Source organism: Loxodonta africana, chromosome 21, assembly GCF_030014295.1.
Source record: "Loxodonta africana isolate mLoxAfr1 chromosome 21, mLoxAfr1.hap2, whole genome shotgun sequence".
Classification (NCBI taxonomy): Eukaryota; Metazoa; Chordata; class Mammalia; order Proboscidea; family Elephantidae; genus Loxodonta; species Loxodonta africana.
Genome location: NC_087362.1, coordinates 50,302,238 through 50,320,199, shown reverse-complemented (window position 1 = coordinate 50,320,199; position 17,962 = coordinate 50,302,238). Strand labels below are relative to the sequence as shown.

General features: G+C 54.2%; 2 protein-coding genes across 2 annotated transcripts in view; one reads left to right on the top strand and one right to left on the bottom strand.

Moving 5' to 3' along the window:
• The first annotated feature begins 28 nt into the window (after positions 1-28).
• PLEKHG4 (pleckstrin homology and RhoGEF domain containing G4) lies at positions 29-9,664 on the top strand. Its single transcript, XM_064273920.1, has 20 exons — positions 29-730; positions 891-986; positions 1,065-1,188; positions 1,270-1,363; positions 1,447-1,521; positions 1,602-1,718; positions 1,890-1,988; positions 2,087-2,235; positions 2,383-2,521; positions 2,616-2,732; positions 4,269-4,451; positions 4,705-5,207; positions 5,282-5,528; positions 6,302-6,391; positions 6,469-6,690; positions 6,783-6,953; positions 7,025-7,202; positions 7,605-7,721; positions 7,868-8,104; positions 8,190-9,664. Exons 1-20 carry the CDS (start codon positions 226-228, stop codon positions 8,387-8,389), a joined length of 3,663 nt encoding a protein of 1,220 aa, XP_064129990.1. The 5' UTR covers positions 29-225; the 3' UTR covers positions 8,390-9,664.
• Positions 9,209-17,962, bottom strand: part of KCTD19 (potassium channel tetramerization domain containing 19) — a 34,390-nt gene continuing 25,636 nt past the window's right edge. The window contains exons 7-16 of the mRNA XM_010596728.2: positions 16,909-17,069; positions 15,295-15,398; positions 14,290-14,432; positions 14,014-14,097; positions 13,442-13,559; positions 12,416-13,043; positions 10,948-11,136; positions 10,654-10,808; positions 10,220-10,321; positions 9,209-9,322 (exon numbers count right to left, since the gene is read on the bottom strand). Of these exons, the coding sequence (XP_010595030.2) occupies positions 9,209-9,322; positions 10,220-10,321; positions 10,654-10,808; positions 10,948-11,136; positions 12,416-13,043; positions 13,442-13,559; positions 14,014-14,097; positions 14,290-14,432; positions 15,295-15,398; positions 16,909-17,069 (1,798 nt within the window). The remainder of the gene's footprint in view (positions 9,323-10,219; positions 10,322-10,653; positions 10,809-10,947; positions 11,137-12,415; positions 13,044-13,441; positions 13,560-14,013; positions 14,098-14,289; positions 14,433-15,294; positions 15,399-16,908; positions 17,070-17,962) is intronic.

Below are 17,962 nucleotides of genomic sequence, written 5' to 3'. Positions count from 1 at the left end.
ACCCCCGACGCTCTCCCTCCTCCCCAGGTCTGAACCGTGTTGGCGTCAGCGCCCTCTGCGCTCCAACACTACACTGGCGCCTCCTGCGTCTACCAGCGTTGCCCACCGAGGCCTACCCGACCATCTTCAACTCAGTTCCTGCATGAGCCGGGGCCTTAATTCACCTCGAGGGGCCAGCCCCTCTTACACTCGGTCCTGAGCAGACCCACCCTTAGGAAGGGGTTAATGGAAAGGCCCCTGGAGGATGGGGATGAGTCCTTGGACTTTCAGGGCCACTCCACCGACTGGAGATTTGCTGTGTGCAGTTTCATGGATGCCTGGGATGAGGAGGAGCCCACACCCGACACTGAGGTTAAGGACCCCAATACTCCACGATCACCAGCAGGGGAAGCTCAGGGTGAAGGGTTACAGGGCAGCCTGATGTCCGGGAAGTTTCAGTCACCCCCAGAAGTGATGGCTGCGGATGGGTCAGGGGATGGCCAGAAGGGCACATCAGGAGGTTCCTCAGCCCAGTCAGAGGACCCAGCCTCTTCTGGAGTGGAGAGCCTCCTACGCCCCATGTCCTCCCACCTCAGCCTGGTCGAGGTTAGGAGTGACAGCCAAGTGGGAGACTTGGCAGGGGACCTAGGCAGGGTAGTGGCAGCCAGCTTGGGCCCTGAGAAGTTGGACAGCAATCCTGTGGACCTTGGAGACCCGTTGTCAGAGACAGCATCAGAGCTGCTGGAGACAGGTGAGGCTGGATCAGGGAAACCTGGGAAGGAAGTAGGGATGCCTGGAGGTGGATGATGAGACTTGGGATGATTCTGACCCTACTCAGGCCAGAGCCCAGATTTGGGGAGAAGCCACTGGGTAGGTGGCCCATTGTAGACTTAACCATTTCCCTTCCCAAGATCTCAGAGGATCCTGTCCCCCCAAGTCCACTGATTGCCTCTTGGCCCAAGACCTTGCTTTCGAACTGCTGGCCAGTGGCATGGCCACCCTGCCAGGTAGTGGACAGGGACTAGGGGAGTGGAGGTGCGGTGGCGCCATTGGGTGGGTATTTACTGCCTCCCCCCCCACCCCAGGGACTCGGGATGCAGAAGGCCGGGCAGTGCTGTTTCTGTGCACCCACAGTGCAGCCTGGCTTCACCCCAAGTGCAGCAGCCGTGAGCTCGTCCGCCTCCTGCTCTACCTGCGAAGCATCCCCAGGTCAAGGGAGAGGGCTGGAAGATGGAACCTGGAGGGGGCAGGGCCTTGGAATTAGATCCTGATTGAAGTCTACCCCTTTAGGCCCGAAGTACAGGCTCTGGGACTGACTGTGCTGGTGGATGCCCGCATTTGCCCCCCAAGCTCTTCTCTTTTCTGGGGGCTTAGCCAGTTGCAGGTGAGTACAGCATTGTAGCTGCCCCCCATCCCCCATTCTTTTCACGCAGTGTTGGGGCAGGGATGAGCTCAGATTTCTTGCAGGTAGCAGCTCCAGGGTCCGTGCACCAGGTGCTGCTAATAGGAAAGATGCCAGAGGAAGTGCCTTCCAGGCTGCAGGTACTGAGCATAGTGGGGCAGAGGTAGGGGTGGGGCACTTCCCCACCAGGTCTGGGTCACATCACCTTCTTCTCCTGCAGCTGGAGTGGGTATCCTCTCATCACAGTCTGCTGACCCACATCCCCACCACGGGGCTGCCCACTTCCCTAGGAGGAGGCCTGCCTTATTGCCACCAGGCCTGGCTAGACTTCCGGATGGTCAGTGCACTGGGTGGGGCATGGGGTGGGTATGCAGGCCACCTGGCCCAGTGGAGAAGCTGCTGATGGTCTGGGTTGAGCAGGGCAAAGCTGGGTGCAGTGGCTTGGAATCCAGGCTGCCTGGGACCACCACTGAGCTCTGCTCTGTTCATGCCTGTCCCCTGTTCACAGCATCTAGAAGCCCTACTGCAGAGCTGCCAGGTGGTTTGTGCCCTGCTTCAGGGGGCTATTGAGAGCTTGAATGCGATACCTCGGCCCATGGAGTCTGGGGTGAGTGTCTCCTTTTGAAACCTCCCAAAATGCTCCCTGTCTCCCTCCTGCTCTGCCATGGCCACCTCCTCTGCCCTGCCTGTTTTCCTCAACCCCAGGAAGTCAGCCAGCTGCTACGGCAGGCACGAGTCCTGATGCAGCAGGTGCTAGACTCGCCACGGCTGACATGGCTGCAGTGCCATGGGGGCTTGGAGCTGGCATGGCTGAAGCAGGAAGCCCCAGAGGTTACTCTGAGCCCAGACTACAGGTAGGTGCCAGCCCAACTCCCAGATCTTGCTCTAGCCCAGCCCACAGCATCCCATGCCAGCCACTGGCCCAGAGCCAGCCAGGATTGTGGGTTTCAGGACAGGGTAGGGTGGAGCAAGGGCTCCTAAGACCGTGTGCCCTGCACCAGGACGGCAGTGGATGAGGTTGACAAGCTGTATGGCCATGTGGATGGACTGCTGCACCAACTGACCCTGCAAAGCAACCGGCGAGTCCAGGCTCTGGAGTTGGTACAGGCGCTGGAGGCCCAGGAGGGTGTACTGCACCAGGTGGTAACTACTTGGTCAAGGCACAGCTCATCCCAGATCCCAAGCCTGATCCTACCCCTAGCAGCTCTCACCTTCTCTGCTTCTATCCCTTTAGATTGAAGTGTGGCTACAGCAGGTGGGCTGGCCAGCACTGGAGGAGCCAGGGGAATCCTCACTGGACTTGCTGCTCCAGGCCAAGGGCTCTTTTCAGGAGCTGGACCGGGCTGCCCAGGTGAATTTGGTCACTTGTTCATTTTGCAGGTGTTGGCACGCTGTGCCAGGGACTAAGAATACAGAGGTGGTTGAAAGCAGACCCATTCCTTGCTGTCTTAGATCTGACAGTCCAACGGAGATCAGTTGTAATCAAAAGTTCACAATCATGTCTCTTTGCAAAGTGAGACAAAAGCTCTGGAGAACAGCATTGCAGATGGTTCTAGGTTCTACCTGAGTATGTAATAAAGACCCGGCCCAGTAGGATGTCTGGGCAGGCTACTTTCAAAAAATACTTTAAAAAAAAACATTTTATTATGTTTTCGGTGAAGGTTTTTATGCAGCAGTTTAAGTTTCTATTCAACAATTTGTATTCAAGCTGTTCAGTGACATTAGTTATGTTCTTCATAACGTGTTAACATTCTCGTTGAGAAAGTAGTTTTGAGCTGAGAATCAAAGAATAGATTGGGGTCAACCAGGCAGAAGAGGCTTAGGAATTAGGGGGACATTCCAGGCTGTGGAAACGGCATGTGCAAGGGTCCTGTGGCAAGAGGGAGCATGGCGTGCTTGAGGAGACATAAGAAGGCCAATGAGGTTGAGACACAGAGCAGAAGGAGAGTGGGGTGAGATGAGGCTAAAGAAGTGGTCAGTGGCCAGATCACTGGGTCCTGTGGAGGGGGAATTTGTATCCTGAGAACCGTGGGAAGGTTTAAGCAGGAAAGTTATATAACCAGGTCCGTGTTCTTCAAAAAGTACACTAGTTTCTGGATTGATAATGACTTGGAGGATGCATGTGGAAAGTCCAAAGAAGGGACAGTTGCAATGGTCCAGGCAGAAAAGGATGCTTGCTCTGGCCAGGATGGTAGCAGGGGAGATGGACTTGAGAAGTTGACTGGGTTTCATGGTAGATACATATGTAGGAAGACGTAAGGGAGAGGCAGTTTGTAAGGACAAATGGATGCTGTTCCCTGAGAAGAGGGACCAGGAGACAGAGCCCTTCTGGGGGTGGGAAATGCATGATTCCAGACTTGGGTGTGCCTTTGAGATGGCTGTGAGGGAATGAGGGGGAGTCTCTTGTACTGGGCCTGGAGTTCAGAGGAGAGGCTGGGCTGGAAAGGGTTACTTGGTGCATGTGGGCATGTGGTCACACAAGATTGGCTGGGAGTGAGGGAAGCAGGAGGATGAACCCCCAGAGGAGGACGAGGAGAATCAGGAGAGTGCGAGGAGAATCAGGAGAGTGCGGAGGAGGTGTCGGGGAGCCCTAGGAGAGAGAGGGCTGAGCACTGAGAAGTGCTGGGATGGAGCGGAAGTGGGGCTGGAGGAGGTGAAGTGGCAATAGTGAGAAAGATAGGCAATTCTGTTTGGCTGTGAAAAGGAGCAGAGGGAGAGAGAAGGTCGTGGAAGGGTGGTGGGTGGAGCTAGAGGGCCAGAGGGTAGAGGGAATTCTTTAACTACAGGAACAATTTGACAAGGTAGATACAGATGTCAGTGGAAAAAACCTGGGCTTGGAGGTTGGACTAACAGGCCTGGGCAGGCTGAGCCTGGTCTCTGTTCCCAGGAGCAGATCAGGCAAGCGGAGAAGGTTCTACAGCCACTGGCTGGCTGGGAGGTGGCTGAACTGGGCTCCCCTGGAGCCCGCTTTCTGGCCCTGAAAGCCCAGCTGACTGAATTTTCCAGGACTTTGGCCCAGCGGCACCAGCGGCTGGCAGATGCTGAGAAACTGTTGCAATTCTTCAAGCAGGTGGGCAAGGGGTCCCTGTCCCTGGCTCCAGGTGGTCAGTGGGGCCAGAGGGATGGCTGCCCACCATAGTTCCGTCTTGGCTAGAGCCCTTCCAAGCCTATTCTCTTTCCTCTTCTTCAACCTGATTCCAAAATCCAACCCTTGGGGATGTGGCTAGGGCTGGCATCCTCTGGGGGTAAGGAGTGGCCAGAGGAGAAGGCTCGTGGTCTCAGTGGACTCTGCCTTCAATGTCTGTCTGGCCTTGGTGTTGCAGGCCTCGACATGGGCTGAGGAGGGCCAACGGGTGTTGGCAGAGCTGGAGCTGGAGCCCCCAGGGGTTGTGCTACAGCGGCTGCAGCTGCACTGGACCAAGCACCCTGACCTGCCTCCCGCCCATTTCCGAAAGATGTGGGCTTTGGCCACGGGGCTGGGCTCAGAGGGCATCCGCCAGGAGTGCCGCTGGGCCTGGGCACGGTGCCAGGATACCTGGCTGGCCCTGGACCAGAAGCTAGAGGCTGCACTGAAGGCACCACCAACAGGCAGCAGAAGTAGCCTGTGTGTCAGCAGGGTCCCAGCTGCACATGCTCCCCCTCCCCTAAGGAAGGCATACAGCTTTGATCGGAATCTGGGGCAGAGCCTCAGTGAGCCTGCCCACCACTGCCACCACGCTACCATTGCAGCTGCCTGCCATGGACCGGAGGCTGGGGGTGGTGCCCAGCTTGGGTCATCCCCCACTGTTCCTCCACCAGGCACCTCTGAGCCCAGGAGCCCCAACAGGTACAGGCAGTGGGCAGGGCAGGGAGGGAAGTGGCAGAGTGGAGTCCTGGGTCCTAATTCCTCTTACCTGGCAGGCTACAACTGGTGCTGGCGGAGATGGTAGCCACGGAGCGAGAATATGTCCGTGCCCTTGACTACACCATGGAGAACTACTTCCCTGAGTTGGATCGCCCTGATGTGCCCCAGGGCCTCCGTGGCCAGCGTGCCCACCTCTTTGGCAACCTGGAGAAGCTGCGAGACTTCCACCGGCATTTCTTCCTGCGGGAGCTGGAGGCCTGCACCCGACATCCGCCCCGAGTGGCCTATGCCTTCCTGCGCCATGTAAGCCCCATGGGCCACACGCCCACACCTCATTCTGCCACACTCAGCAGTGAGCTGTTGGGCACATGCTCGGTGCCAGGCCCTGTGCTGGGAACAGCTATGAACGAGATAGACAAAGTCCCTGTCTCTCAGGGTGCTCATAGTTTAGCAGAAGGAATATAAAAATGAAAAAGATAATTCTAGACCAGGGCTAGGAGAAAAATAACCAGGATGTAATTGTGAGTGACTGGTGGGGCAGTGGTTCCCACTTTAGGGAGCAGTTAGAGAAGGCCTTTTTGAGGAGGGAATATTTGACCTGAGGCCTGAGGGAGGAGGGAGAACCAGGTAGTGCAAAGAGCTGGAGTAAGAGCCTTCCATTTAGCAGAAACAGCCAGTGCAAAGCCCTGTGTCAGGGAAGAGGCCCCGTGGTTGAGGGAGAGACAAACCATCATAGCTGAGTCGGGAGAGCAGAGGAGGAGTGGTCTGGGGTGAGATGAGATCAGAGAGCTTTCTCAGAGCTGTGAGTGGGGCAGAGGTGAAGCCGGGAGGCTGAATCTGAGGGATAGATGGGACTTCTTCCCCAGATGGCCTGTGGACAAGCCCCCATTGGTACATGCCCTTTCTTGCCAGATTGCCCCCACTTTGAAGCAGTGCAGATTGGATCTGGGGGGACTTCTCTGCAAGGTGTCTGTTGGCATCTTGGTTCTCTCAAGCTCAGAGTGGCCAGGCCTGGGGGAGGCCAGCCTTTGGGAGCTGGCCCCATCACACCCAGGCTGAGCCACCTGTCCCCACAGAGGGTGCAGTTTGGGATGTACGCGCTCTACAGCAAGAATAAGCCTTGCTCTGACGCCCTGATGACCAGCTATGGCCACACCTTCTTCAAGGTAGGTAGGCAGGCCAGGGACTGTGGGGGAAAGGGAATACCCTGAAGCCTCTTGATGGCTTCCCACTCCCCTGGCAGGATAAGCAGCAAGCGCTGGGGGACCACCTGGACCTGGCCTCGTACCTGCTAAAGCCCATCCAGCGCATGAGCAAGTATGCTCTGCTGCTGCAGGAGCTGGCGCGGGCCTGCGGGGGCCCAGTGCCGGAGCTCAGTGCCCTGCGGGCGGCCCAGAGCCTCGTGCGCTTCCAGCTGCGGCACGGCAATGACCTGCTGGCCATGGACGCCATTCAGGGCTGCGATGTGAGTCAACCCAGGCCTTGGTGGGCAGTTGCAGTGGGTGTGGAAGGAAAGGGCTGAAGGGGCCAGGCACCCACTGGGCCCCTCCTTGACAGGTTAACCTTAAGGAGCAGGGGCAGCTGGTGCGACAAGACGAATTCACGGTGCGTGCTGGGCGCCACAAGTCCCTGCGCCGCGTCTTCCTCTTTGAGGAGCTGCTGCTTTTCAGCAAGCCTCGCCGTGGGCCCACAGGCATCGACACATTTGCCTACAAGCGCTCCTTCAAGGTAGGCCCACCCAGCCCTGCCCCTGCCCCTGCCCCTGCACCTCATCAAGCCCATCTCCCTTGGCCACACAGATGGCAGACCTTGGCCTGACTGAGAGCTGTGGGGATGGCAACCTGAGCTTTGAGATCTGGTTCCGTCGTCGCAAGGCCAGGGACACCTTTGTGCTGCAGGCTGCCAGCTCAGCCACCAAACAGGCCTGGACCACGGACATCTCCCGCCTGCTCTGGAGGCAGGCAGTCCACAATAAGGGTGGGTCCCTGTCCCTACTTCATCCCTCACTCTCCTCCCTAGAGGGCTTACCTTGTCCCACAGGGGCCCCGGGAAAGCCTAGGGACCTGGAAAGCTTGGGAAGGTACCTTCAGCAGCTGTGTGGGGAAGAGGCCAGCAGCAGCAGCCAGCAGGGGAAAGAACTTCAAAGTCAGGCAGTCCTGCTGTCACCATGTCTGACTCTAGATACAGTATTAACCTCTAAAAGGAGCCTCATTTTTAAAAGGGAAGGTTTGGAGGAGAGAGCCGGGAACCAGAAAGGCTCAGAGGACAGGATAGATAATCAGCTAGGTCTCCAGGAACGATTCATTTAAGGGAGGGGATAGAGGTCCAAGGGCAAGGCTGATGTCCACAGGCTCCACCTCATGCTCACTCTCTACTCAGAGGTGCGCATGGCAGAGATGGTGTCCATGGGTGTGGGGAACAAGGCCTTCCAGGACATTGCCCCCAGCGAGGAAGCTATCAATGACCGTACCATCAACTATGTCCTCAAGTACCGAGGTAGTGGGCTGCCTACAGGGGTGGGGGTGAGGAAAGCTGCTTGGGTGGCAGTGTGAGTCTCCATCAGCCCTGGCCTGAGCTCCCCTTGGGACCTCAGGCCTGGTTGGGCTCTGGCCTGTCCCCACCAGACCTTCCCTTTTATGCAGAAGTTCGCTCTCGGGCCTCCATTGCTGTGGCCCCGCTTGACTACGACAGCCCCTACCTGGGGGCCTCCAACTCCCTTCCTGGAGACCCTGCCTCTTCCTCTGTCCTGGGGCCCCTCAACCTGCACCTGTACAGAGACCCAGCTCTTCTGGGCCTCCGCTGGCCCCTGTATGCCACCAACTTCTTGGAGGAAGCACTGCTGGAAGCTGAAGCAGAGCTGGGCAGCCAGCCCTCTTTGAGTATGTCTGGGCTTAGACAGGCAGGAGGGCATGGCCTGGGGTCTGGGCCTCCCCTGCCAACAGCTTACCCAGTCTCTCTCCCTAGCTCCTGAGGACTCAGAAGTTTCGTCCCAGTGCCTATCAGCCAGTGGCTCCAGTGGCTCTGACAGCAGCTGTGTGTCAGGGCAGGCCCTGAGCAGGGGCCTGGAGGACTTGTCCTATGTGAGTGCCCTTTTTACCAGCCCTTCCCCAGCCCAACCTGGGTCTCTGGCTACCTTTCCTTTAGGTGGAGCTGGAGGCAGGTAGGCCAGAGCCATTCCCCAGAGACCTCACTTAGACCACGAGCTGGGGAAACTGACATTCATGCCCCAACTGGCACCACAGGTCTGAGCCCAGGCTTGAAGATGGTCAGTGGATCCAGCAGTCTGTGGCTCCAGGAAACATCCCCTCTCTCTGGATCTGCTGTAACCAGGGTGTGGCTGGCCCGTGGGTCCTCCCTGCCCACATGGACAGCCCCATTGACTACCCTTTCTGATATCTGTGCCCACTGGACAGACCACAGGGGCCTCTCTGGGAAAGTCTGGCTGCACTGCCTGAACAAGCACCTGGATCCCCGGCCCCTGGCCTCGTGTGTCCCCCTTTCATGTCCCCCCTTTCCAGCCCCTGCACCCCAAGTTAGGGTTTAAGATTAGGCTAGAGCTAATGTTTCACGCTCTAGGCTGGTGGAGCATCCTAGACAGGTGGGTACCCAGCAGCTGCTTCCCAGGCCTTGACCTGAAGCCAAGTTTCCCAAACTTAGGGGCAAGCCCACCCCTATTGGGCCCTGAGCCTTCCCTGTCTGGGCTCTGCAGGCCCAGTCCCTTCTTTCCTGAGTCGTTTGGTTATTTTGACTCAATGCCTTTTGAACAGCTTTCAATTAGAGTTGTCAAAAATTACATCACTTGTTTGATCTTTGGCTTCTTGGAGAGGGAGTCCAGACCTTGACTTATGGATTACTCTTTTATTTGTTTACAATAAAAAGTAGAATGATATGCACCCTTGGGTAGGCCCATGCTTTCTGGGGGCACCTCCAGTTAAAATGAGCCTTGGCCAGTGGGGGTCTATGGGACAACATCTCTGGGCACCCTAGCCCTCTTGTAAGTACTTGCCCAGGATTGAGTAGGAGACAGACCTAGACAGGCCTCTCTGGATGAGCAGTTCCATGCAGCGGCCATATTTCCTGGCGAAAGGCAATGTGAGCTGGAAGGAAAAACCTGTCTTACTCATTTGCCTCCTAGCTCTGGGTAGGCAGGGGTCCCCCCATGGGGCAAGTGTGGGACAAGCCAGTTGTTGGGACCTTTGATATCCGCAGCCTCAGTTCTTCCCAAAGGCATCTCACAGGCTTGGGGGCTAGAAATGGCTACCAAGGACTTGATCAGAATGACTGGAGGACCCGAAATGTTTGTTTTCTGTCCCTGGTTTTCTACTTTCCAGCTATCAGTGTTGACTTCACTGTTATAATTAATAGACAAGCCAGAGACCTAATAGGAACTGAGTACTAGTGTAGCTATGGTGAAACGCGTTCCGATTCATTTAATTATTGGGTTGCCAGATTCATGAGAAATGAGCTAAATTAAACCTTTTTTTTTTTTTTTTTACCTACAGTGTTAAAATAATAACTTCAAACCCTAAACTTATTTTCAGGGATCCAAAACAAAATCACCTGGTGGTTCCTTTGTTCTTATTGAACATTTTCTTTTTCTTTGTAAAGAATGCATCAAAACAGCTTAAAGAGGAAAGGAACGTATGATCAAAAATGGTGGCATCATGGCTAAAGAGGTGAAGTGTTGGTGTCATGGTTGAAAAGGTCTGAATCCCAGTCCACAGATTTTGTACCCCGAAAGTACCTGCTTCCCCAGTGCAGCCAGAGTTGTTAGTGGTGAAGGCAAAGTTGGTATTGTTGGAGGAAAACTGTAAAACCCAGGGGCCAGAATACTTATTTCTGACCAGTGTGGACTGGCTAATTTCAGCCATCGTATTTCCCTCACCAAGACCAGCAGCCTGGCTGCCTGCCTAGCCTCCTGGGTGCACAGGCCTGGCCCTTGGGCAGGATCCTCCATGGGCTGCCATTCCCAGTGGAGCATGGGTAGTGCTCACCTCTACCCAGCTGTACAGGCGTTCCTGGGTGTGCCGGTCATCCTTGAAGCCGGAGATGGCCAGCAAATCCACCACAAACTGCTTAGGGCTGATGTGCAGGGTCTGCGAAGAGCCCTCGGTCAGGTGGGGCTGGGGGCAGCTGCCTGACATATATGTGCTCACAGCCCCTCAGAGTGGGATGCAGAGCAGGGGCTTGCCTGGGCTTGCAGTGGCCCTGGGCGGGGGGGCACTGACATACCAAACCTGCCCCTTGGCCAGGTGCGCTCTGGATGTAGTTACCCTGCCTTCCTGCCCCGCCCGTTCTTCTACCCTCTTCCCCTGACCTGTTCCCTGACCTGTCCTTGCATGCTTCCTCTGGTTTCGCACCACTTATTGCAGGGGACAGAGTGGAGAAAGTAGAATGTGCCCCAGGGTCTGGGGCCTGTCACACATACCCACAGCCGGTTGGCCAGGGACACCACCTTGGCAGTGATGGCTTTGGGGTCCTTTTGCCTGATGGAATCCAGGATGATGTCAGTCAGGAAGCGGTGACATTTCTGTGCATAAAACATCTCTTCCCAGGACAAAGAGAGACTCAAGAAAGTCACCTCTGTGGAAGGAGGGAGAGTAGATGTGGCCACACCTGCCCATGGCTAAGGCCTCAGGACAGCCTTGGGGAGACACTCAAGGGAGGCTGTGCCCTGAAGTGTCCTGGGAAGTGCAGGGCCAGGCATGGCCAGGAGGCTCACCTCGGGGCTGGACACTGGCTGCGGGTGACGTGTGCTTGAGGTTCATCTGTGTGGTATACACGATGCTCTCCTCAAAGAACATGCAGGAGCCATCACTGCCCACCACCGGAGGGTGGGTCACTTTAAGGATGATCCCTGCACTGTCCATTTCACTGGCCTCAGACAGAGGCTGCTCAGGGGCAGGGCTTTCTGTGAAAACAATGTAGGGAGGGGGCTCTCGTTAAGCCACTTAAGCCCAAGCAGGGAGGGGCCCTCTGGTGACAGACCAATAGAGTTAGTCACCCCACCCTTCCAGCTGCTGCTGCCTCCACCTTCTCAGAAGTGGCACACTGGGCTGGCAAGTGCCTGTCCCAGCCTTTCTTTCCACTGCCTGGAAATCATTGCAAGCCATAACCTGAATTTCAGAGCTCCAAGGAACTCTCCAAAGTCCTGTGTTGAACTAAGATTGGCATCAAATAGGGCCAATCATAACTCATTTGGGGACTGGAAATCTTTTTTATAAAATGAGAGGAACTTTTTGGGTGAACCTTGATTCATGTCTACCCCAGAAGGGCATACTTGACAGACCAACATGAGGCTCACAGCAGCAGGTCCACGTAGGCCTGCCCCTCCAGGCAGGACCTGAGCCAACTAAAGGGAAGGCAACAGAATATTGTGGGGGAGGACTTCAGCATACCTCTCTGCCACACACACACACCTCCCTCTTCACCCTGGTTCCATAGACCCTCCTGCCTCCGGGGCTTCTCCACTTGATGTCCTATAGCAGCTTATACTCACTGTGTCCTCTCCCCCAAGTCCTACTCCTACTCTTGTCCACCCTGCCCTTTTTGCTGACACCCAAGTTGGAAACCTGGCACCTTCCTTGGCCGAGTCCCTCCCTTTCTCCTCCCCTAAACTGCCTAACTTGTTCACCTGGAATGGAGTCAGCAACTTCTAACACTTCCCCTCCTGCTGCATTTCCTCTGCTCCTGGAGCAAGCCATCTAGAATGCCCACTGACCGTGTCTTTTGCTGTCTTGTTTAAAACCCTTCAGTGGCTGCCCCTTCCGTCAGGATCAGGACAAAGTGCCATATTGTGAATGTGGCCCACAAGACCTGTCCTCCTTATGTTTCAGCTTATCTCCTGTTACTTCTCCATGTGAAGCTTGGCCTCCACCTGGACCACGAACACCTGTGCTTTTTCTTCTTTTTTCCCCACTGACTCCCCAGCCCCACTCTCCTCTGTGCCCCTACCACCTCCTAGGTACCTCCTATCCGGGGCCCTCATCATATCACCTTGTGATTACCTCGGCCCGTCAAGCCCTGCCCCTATGCCAGTCACCTCTGTGTCTGCTGCCTACAAAGAGCTGACATTGGTAAGTGGAGGAGTTTAGTTATCACTTTGTCACTAGCTCACTCTGTGGTCTTGGCCAAGGAGTTTGACTTCTCTGTTATAGTGAGACTTAGGTCAAGGATGGGACAGGACTCACCTCTCTCCTTTGACCTCTGCTTGCCCCAGTCCTTCAGGGTGACAGCTCTTTTTATGGGGAAGTATGGCTTGAAGGTTGGCTCTGGTCCCTTGTCTGTGGCTCCAGCTCCAGCCCCTGCCTGTGGACCAGGGTCTTTCTCAGAGCCTGTGGAATGGGTTTTCCAGGCAGCTGAGGTGCTGGGCTGGGAAGCAGCCTCACTTCTTGTGGGGGGCTGTAGGGTGGCCTCTTCCAAGGAGTTGTTCTGGGGGGCTGTCAGTGGCTGGAATTCCCACTGCTTGCAATTGACCATGTCCCACTCCCTCACCAGAGAGATGAGTTTTTGCATGGGTGTGACAGGAGGATCTTTGGTTTCAGATTTTTGTGTGAGGTTGATAGTGGCACACTTCTTTTTGGGAGGACTCTCAGGGCGGTCTCCCCAGTGTTTGGGGTTGGCACATAGGCCAGGGCAGTGTGAGTATGTGCTGGGGTTGCCCGTCCTCTTGGCAGCTCGGCACAGGGACACCTGGATGGTCCGAGTGTACTGCTCAGCCTCCTCCACCTGGCTGGACCTGGTCAGGGTCCCCTTGGCCTTGTTCCATGGAGTCCTGTCACTGCAGTCTTGAAACTCCACAGGCATGCAGCTTGTAGTCTGGGGAGAGAAGGACACAGCAGCTCTAGGCATGTGCTTCCACATTGAATCCTAGCCCAGATTCTAACAAGCTGGCTCTTCAAGGCTTTGCTTGCTCATCCAGAACAATCTCATTCCCCACATGGGTCACCCATTTGGGCTTTGCTCAGTCTGAGCGGGGGTGGTGCTGGCCCAGGGGCCTCACACACCGACAGGAGATAGTGTCGGTGTCCTAGGCCATGAACGGCCAACACTTCCCTGGACATTCTTCAAGATTTAGAAACCAGTTACTATGTTGGGAACTTTGCTTTTTCATTTTTCCATGCCCCTCAGTAGCTGGGCCTACCTCCCCGACCCCTCCCATCACTAAGTCCTGTGGTGGTTTCCCTGAGGGCAAACCAAAGAAGGCTGGGGCTTACCTCTTCTTTGGCATCTCTGCTGAACTTCACCAGTGATCCTGGCCCTTCTGTCACCACATGCAACCTCCTGATGGGAAAAGCTTCTTCGTTTTCAGTCTCTTTCTCCTGAGTCCATGATCTGCAGAACCCAAGAGGGGTTGGTTAGTAAGCAGAAGCTCCTGCCACCCCACTGGCCAGTTGGTCTGGTCTGCCCTTTCCCTGGGAACTAACACTAGATAGTAGAGGAGAGTGGCTCTTGAAGGTTTTTACTTAAGCCGTTGGCCAATCCTGGGCCTGCTCCACCCTCTCTCCAAGGAGATCAGGTCTTACTGGGAGATGGGACTTAGAACCCAAACCCACCAAACCCGTTGCCATTGAGTCAATTCATAGCAACCTTATAGAACAGAGTAGAACTGCCCCATAGGGTTTCCAAGGAGTGTCTGGTGGATTCAAACTGCTGACCTTTTGGTTAGCAGCTATAGCATTTAACCACTATGCCACCAGGTTACCAGGACTTAGAACAGGATTCCCCAAATAAAGATGGAACATAAAGATGTCACCAGAACACGGTATCCTGGGCAAGATTTCCTTACTTGTATGCCTCACATTGGGCAAGAGCTTCAGAGAGGGATGGAATCTGGTATTCCTCTACTTCCTGGCAGAAGAGGGGCCATTCCCTGCAAATGGCAAGGAGATGCTGGACTGAGTGGGAGTGTGGGTGGGAACAGAAGTCCCTAGAGCTGCCTTCTTTAACATTGGAAATAATATAATTTCATCCTTGAAGGCAGCAAACTCAGGTTTCCTTTTGTTACAAGAGGGATAGCATAAGCCTCAGTGATTTTATCAAAAGATTTTCTTGCTTCACTTACTTAAATTCAGGTGGTAAAAACAGTTTCCCAAGTCTCAGAAAGTTGAGGACATGTCGGAACATCTGGCCATCCCCGTGGATTAGCAGGGTCTGTCCATAGGTGATCCAGTACACTCTCTGAGAGTTGGACAGCAGTTCTGGATACTGGAAGGGGTTGGGCATGAGACTCAGACCAAAGGGTTGGCTCTCTAGTGAGGGGCAGGTCAGTCTTCTCTTGTGTCCTTTTCCCCACCATGCTAGAGCAGAGAGGCGTGAGGTCTCCATCTCCCTGTCTTACCTGCCACAGGGAGGAATAGTGGGGAGGAGAGCACCCAGAGAGACGCAATCACTTCTGCTTCAAGTTTTGCTGATCCCCAGGCCACCCTCTTGAGGCACTTGGAACCTCACCCTGCCTCCTGTCTCAGTCTAGGCCCCTCAGAACTGGCCTCCTCCCTACCCAGACGTTTTTTTTTTTTTAATTGTGCTTTAGGTAAAAGTTTACAGAGCAAATTAGTTTACCATTCAAAAATTTATACATAAATTGCTTCATGACATTGGTTGCAATCCCCACATTGTGTCAGCACTTCCTGCTTTCCCTTCCCAGCCCAGCTTCCCCGGTTCCATTCCTCTAGTTTTCCTGTCACTTTCTGCCTTCTTTTCTTTGTTTTTGGGCAGGTGTTGCTCATTTGGTCTAGTATACTTGACTGGTCTAAGAAGCACATTCCTCACATGTTACTGGTTGTTTTATAGGCCTGCCTAATCTTTGGCTGAAAGGTGAACTTCGGGAATGGCTTCAGTTCTGAGTTAGAAGGATGTCTGGGGACCATGCCTACCCAGGCTCTTGCGAGCCTCCCCAGCAGGCTGCTCATTCTATTTCTGCTCATATGATAAAAGCACTTTGGGCAGTGGAGCTGGGGGTATGTCCTTGTTCTAAGCAAGCGCTGGAGGCTGAGAGTCAGGTGACAGGTTCCAAAGCAGCTCAGTGGGGAAAACCAAAGGGAAGGAGGGCAGCCTCGACCAGCAGTACCTTCAGCAGGGTCTGCAGAGTGGTTGCATACCAGTGACTGCCAACATAAACTTTGACGATCTGCTGCAGAGAATGCACAGTGATTTCTGCCGTCCACTCCTCATCTATGGAAACCAAGAAGACGAAACAGGTCACATGGCCAGCAGGGGAAATTAGGTATGGCATTTTGGTCAATAAGGTACAGCATCTTAAGACTCAATATCTTCATCAGTCATATTGGGTTGCTTACTCTGAGAAGCAGCAGAAATCCCTGACACCAAGCATCCCTGCTGCTCACCATGCAGTTTTCTGGGTGAAGAAGTGGGTTTAGAATAGTAGCTTTGAAGGTCAGCTGGTGACTTGGAGTGGGGACGGAAAGCCCTCTGGAATCCGAACTCCAAGGGCACTGGTCTTCACCTGCCCCACGTCTCTCAAGAAAGCTGGGCTGATGTTCCTGTTCACCTACGTTGCCAAGTGCCTCTGGTTTCTGGCTACGTGTGTCCTGGGTGTATAACTTTTCATATGGCTGTTCAGATTGGAGCTGGGAGTCCTCTCTACGTTTGTGCTTCTGGACTGGCAAATGTCAGAGCTAGCTCTCATCAGATCACCACTTCTACAGAGACCACGCCTCTAAGCGTGTCTGGAGAATGGCGGCACTCTTCTGCTTTATTCTGTGAAGATGAACCCATGACATTTTTCTTATTATATTCTAAGTTTTTTTTTCCTGATGTTTGGGAACCAGTTTCTAGTGAGCTTTGTAATGAGTGAAGGGTGTATAACTAGATTATATAGCCAGCAGATAAAAGGTATAGTATATGATTAGATTGCGAGCTCCCTGAGGAGAGGGACTGGGCCTGTGTTGCTCACTTCTATACCCCCAGTGTCTACCCCTGTGCTGTATATGGTGACCTATTGCTGTCCAGTCGATTCCAACTCACAGCGACCCTAAAGGACAGAGTAGAACTGCCCCACAGGGTTTCCAAGGAGCAGCTGGTGGGCTTGAGCTGCCAATCTTTTGGTTAGCAGCCAAACACTTAACCACTGTGCTATCAGGGCCTCCATGTATATGTGGGTGCTCAATAAAAGTTGAATGTTGCTGTCAGGCAATAATAATAATTATACAGCTTGAACTTGCCCCCAAAAACTTTTGTTAATAGGGAGTCATGGGCAGCTGGTGTTAATAAGAGGTCATGGGTAGCTGGTGAAAACAGCACTGGATTTGGATTCAGATTCAAATCCAGCTTGACCACTAACTAACTGTAATTTGAGCAAGTTACCTCAGTGAACCTCTGCTACATCTAGTAAATTGACTTGGATGGCTGTGAGGACCAGATGAGCAGAGCATGTCAGCTCCTGGAGCCAGAGCAGGCTTGCGTGTGGGGACCTGTATGCCCCACACTGGATATTACACACACAGGCCCAGTGTCAACTGCTTGAGACTACTTGTGGGCTTGAGGGGCAAGGATCAGGATGTAACATGAAAGTTTCCCTTTAGGCAAAACCCACAATTGTTGGTCTGGATTTCCCCCCGTCATCCACCCATAGATCCTGGCTCTGGCCAGCCTCATCTCTCCTCTTCAATATCCCAAACCTTCTCCTGACACTACATTCAAACCAAGAAGCTTCCCCATTTACTGAGCACATCCATGGGTGCCAAAGTCCTTGGCTCCAGATGAGTCTTCAGGGCCACTTTCATTGGCTCGTAGGTGATGTCCCTCTTGTCGAGAAAGGCACAGAGCTCATACACCTCAGAAATGGTCTCTGTCAGGGGCAGCCGGCAAGTCCCCAGCCAGTTCCTGTGCAGAGGAAAGGCCTGTCATCAAGAGCCTCAGCACCCACCCCCAGAGAATCTCCAGCCTGGAAACTTTGCATGTCAGGGTATTTTGCCATGACACTGGCTCAAACTTGGCATCACTAACATAATTTCCTTCATTTAACTGGAAGTCTAGAGATATCTCATAGGAGGGCAAGCCAGGATATAGGCTCACTCTTTTGGAGCTGAGTTTGACCTATTTCAGCAAAGTTTCCTAAACTGACTGACTGCAAGCCTCCAGGCCCTGTCTCAGGCCCCAGAAACCAGGCCAGAGTCCAGCCACTCCCGTTCTGCCCCTGTAAGTATCTGCCTGACATCTCAGTTGCTATGGAGCAGCCTGCCATGGTCCTAGCACATTACTAACACCCTGTGTGCCCAGGAAAGAAGCTGGGGGTCTAAACATCAACCCCTTCCTTGAACTCTCCCTCTAAAGGCACTTGTATTTGTCCTCTGTGACATCAGCTTGGGGGACAGCCCTGAGAAAGAGAGGTGTTATGGGGCATGTTGCAGCACAGCCCCACAGCCCAAGGCCAGGAGAGTGGCCCCCTGCTCTGTCCTTCCCAGCATTCCTCTGCTGCACTGGGCTGCCTCGGGCTCCTCCACTAGTTCTGTGCCAAACCCACTGCAGGGAGGAGTCTCAGACCAGGGCCTCCACCAAGAATGCCCCAAATGACCCTCAGAGGAAGAGGGATGAATGGTCCCTTGGAGAGAACAGGGTACATTTGTCTTCCGCTTGGTACTTCCTGGACAGAAGAGGATGAAGAAACATTTGGAGCTACCCAAACTCTGTGTGAGCGGTCAGGACACTACCAAACTGACAGCCTTAGGGCAAAGCAGTGCTTGAGGTGGCCAATCCTCTCTCCAGGGGCTCAGTAA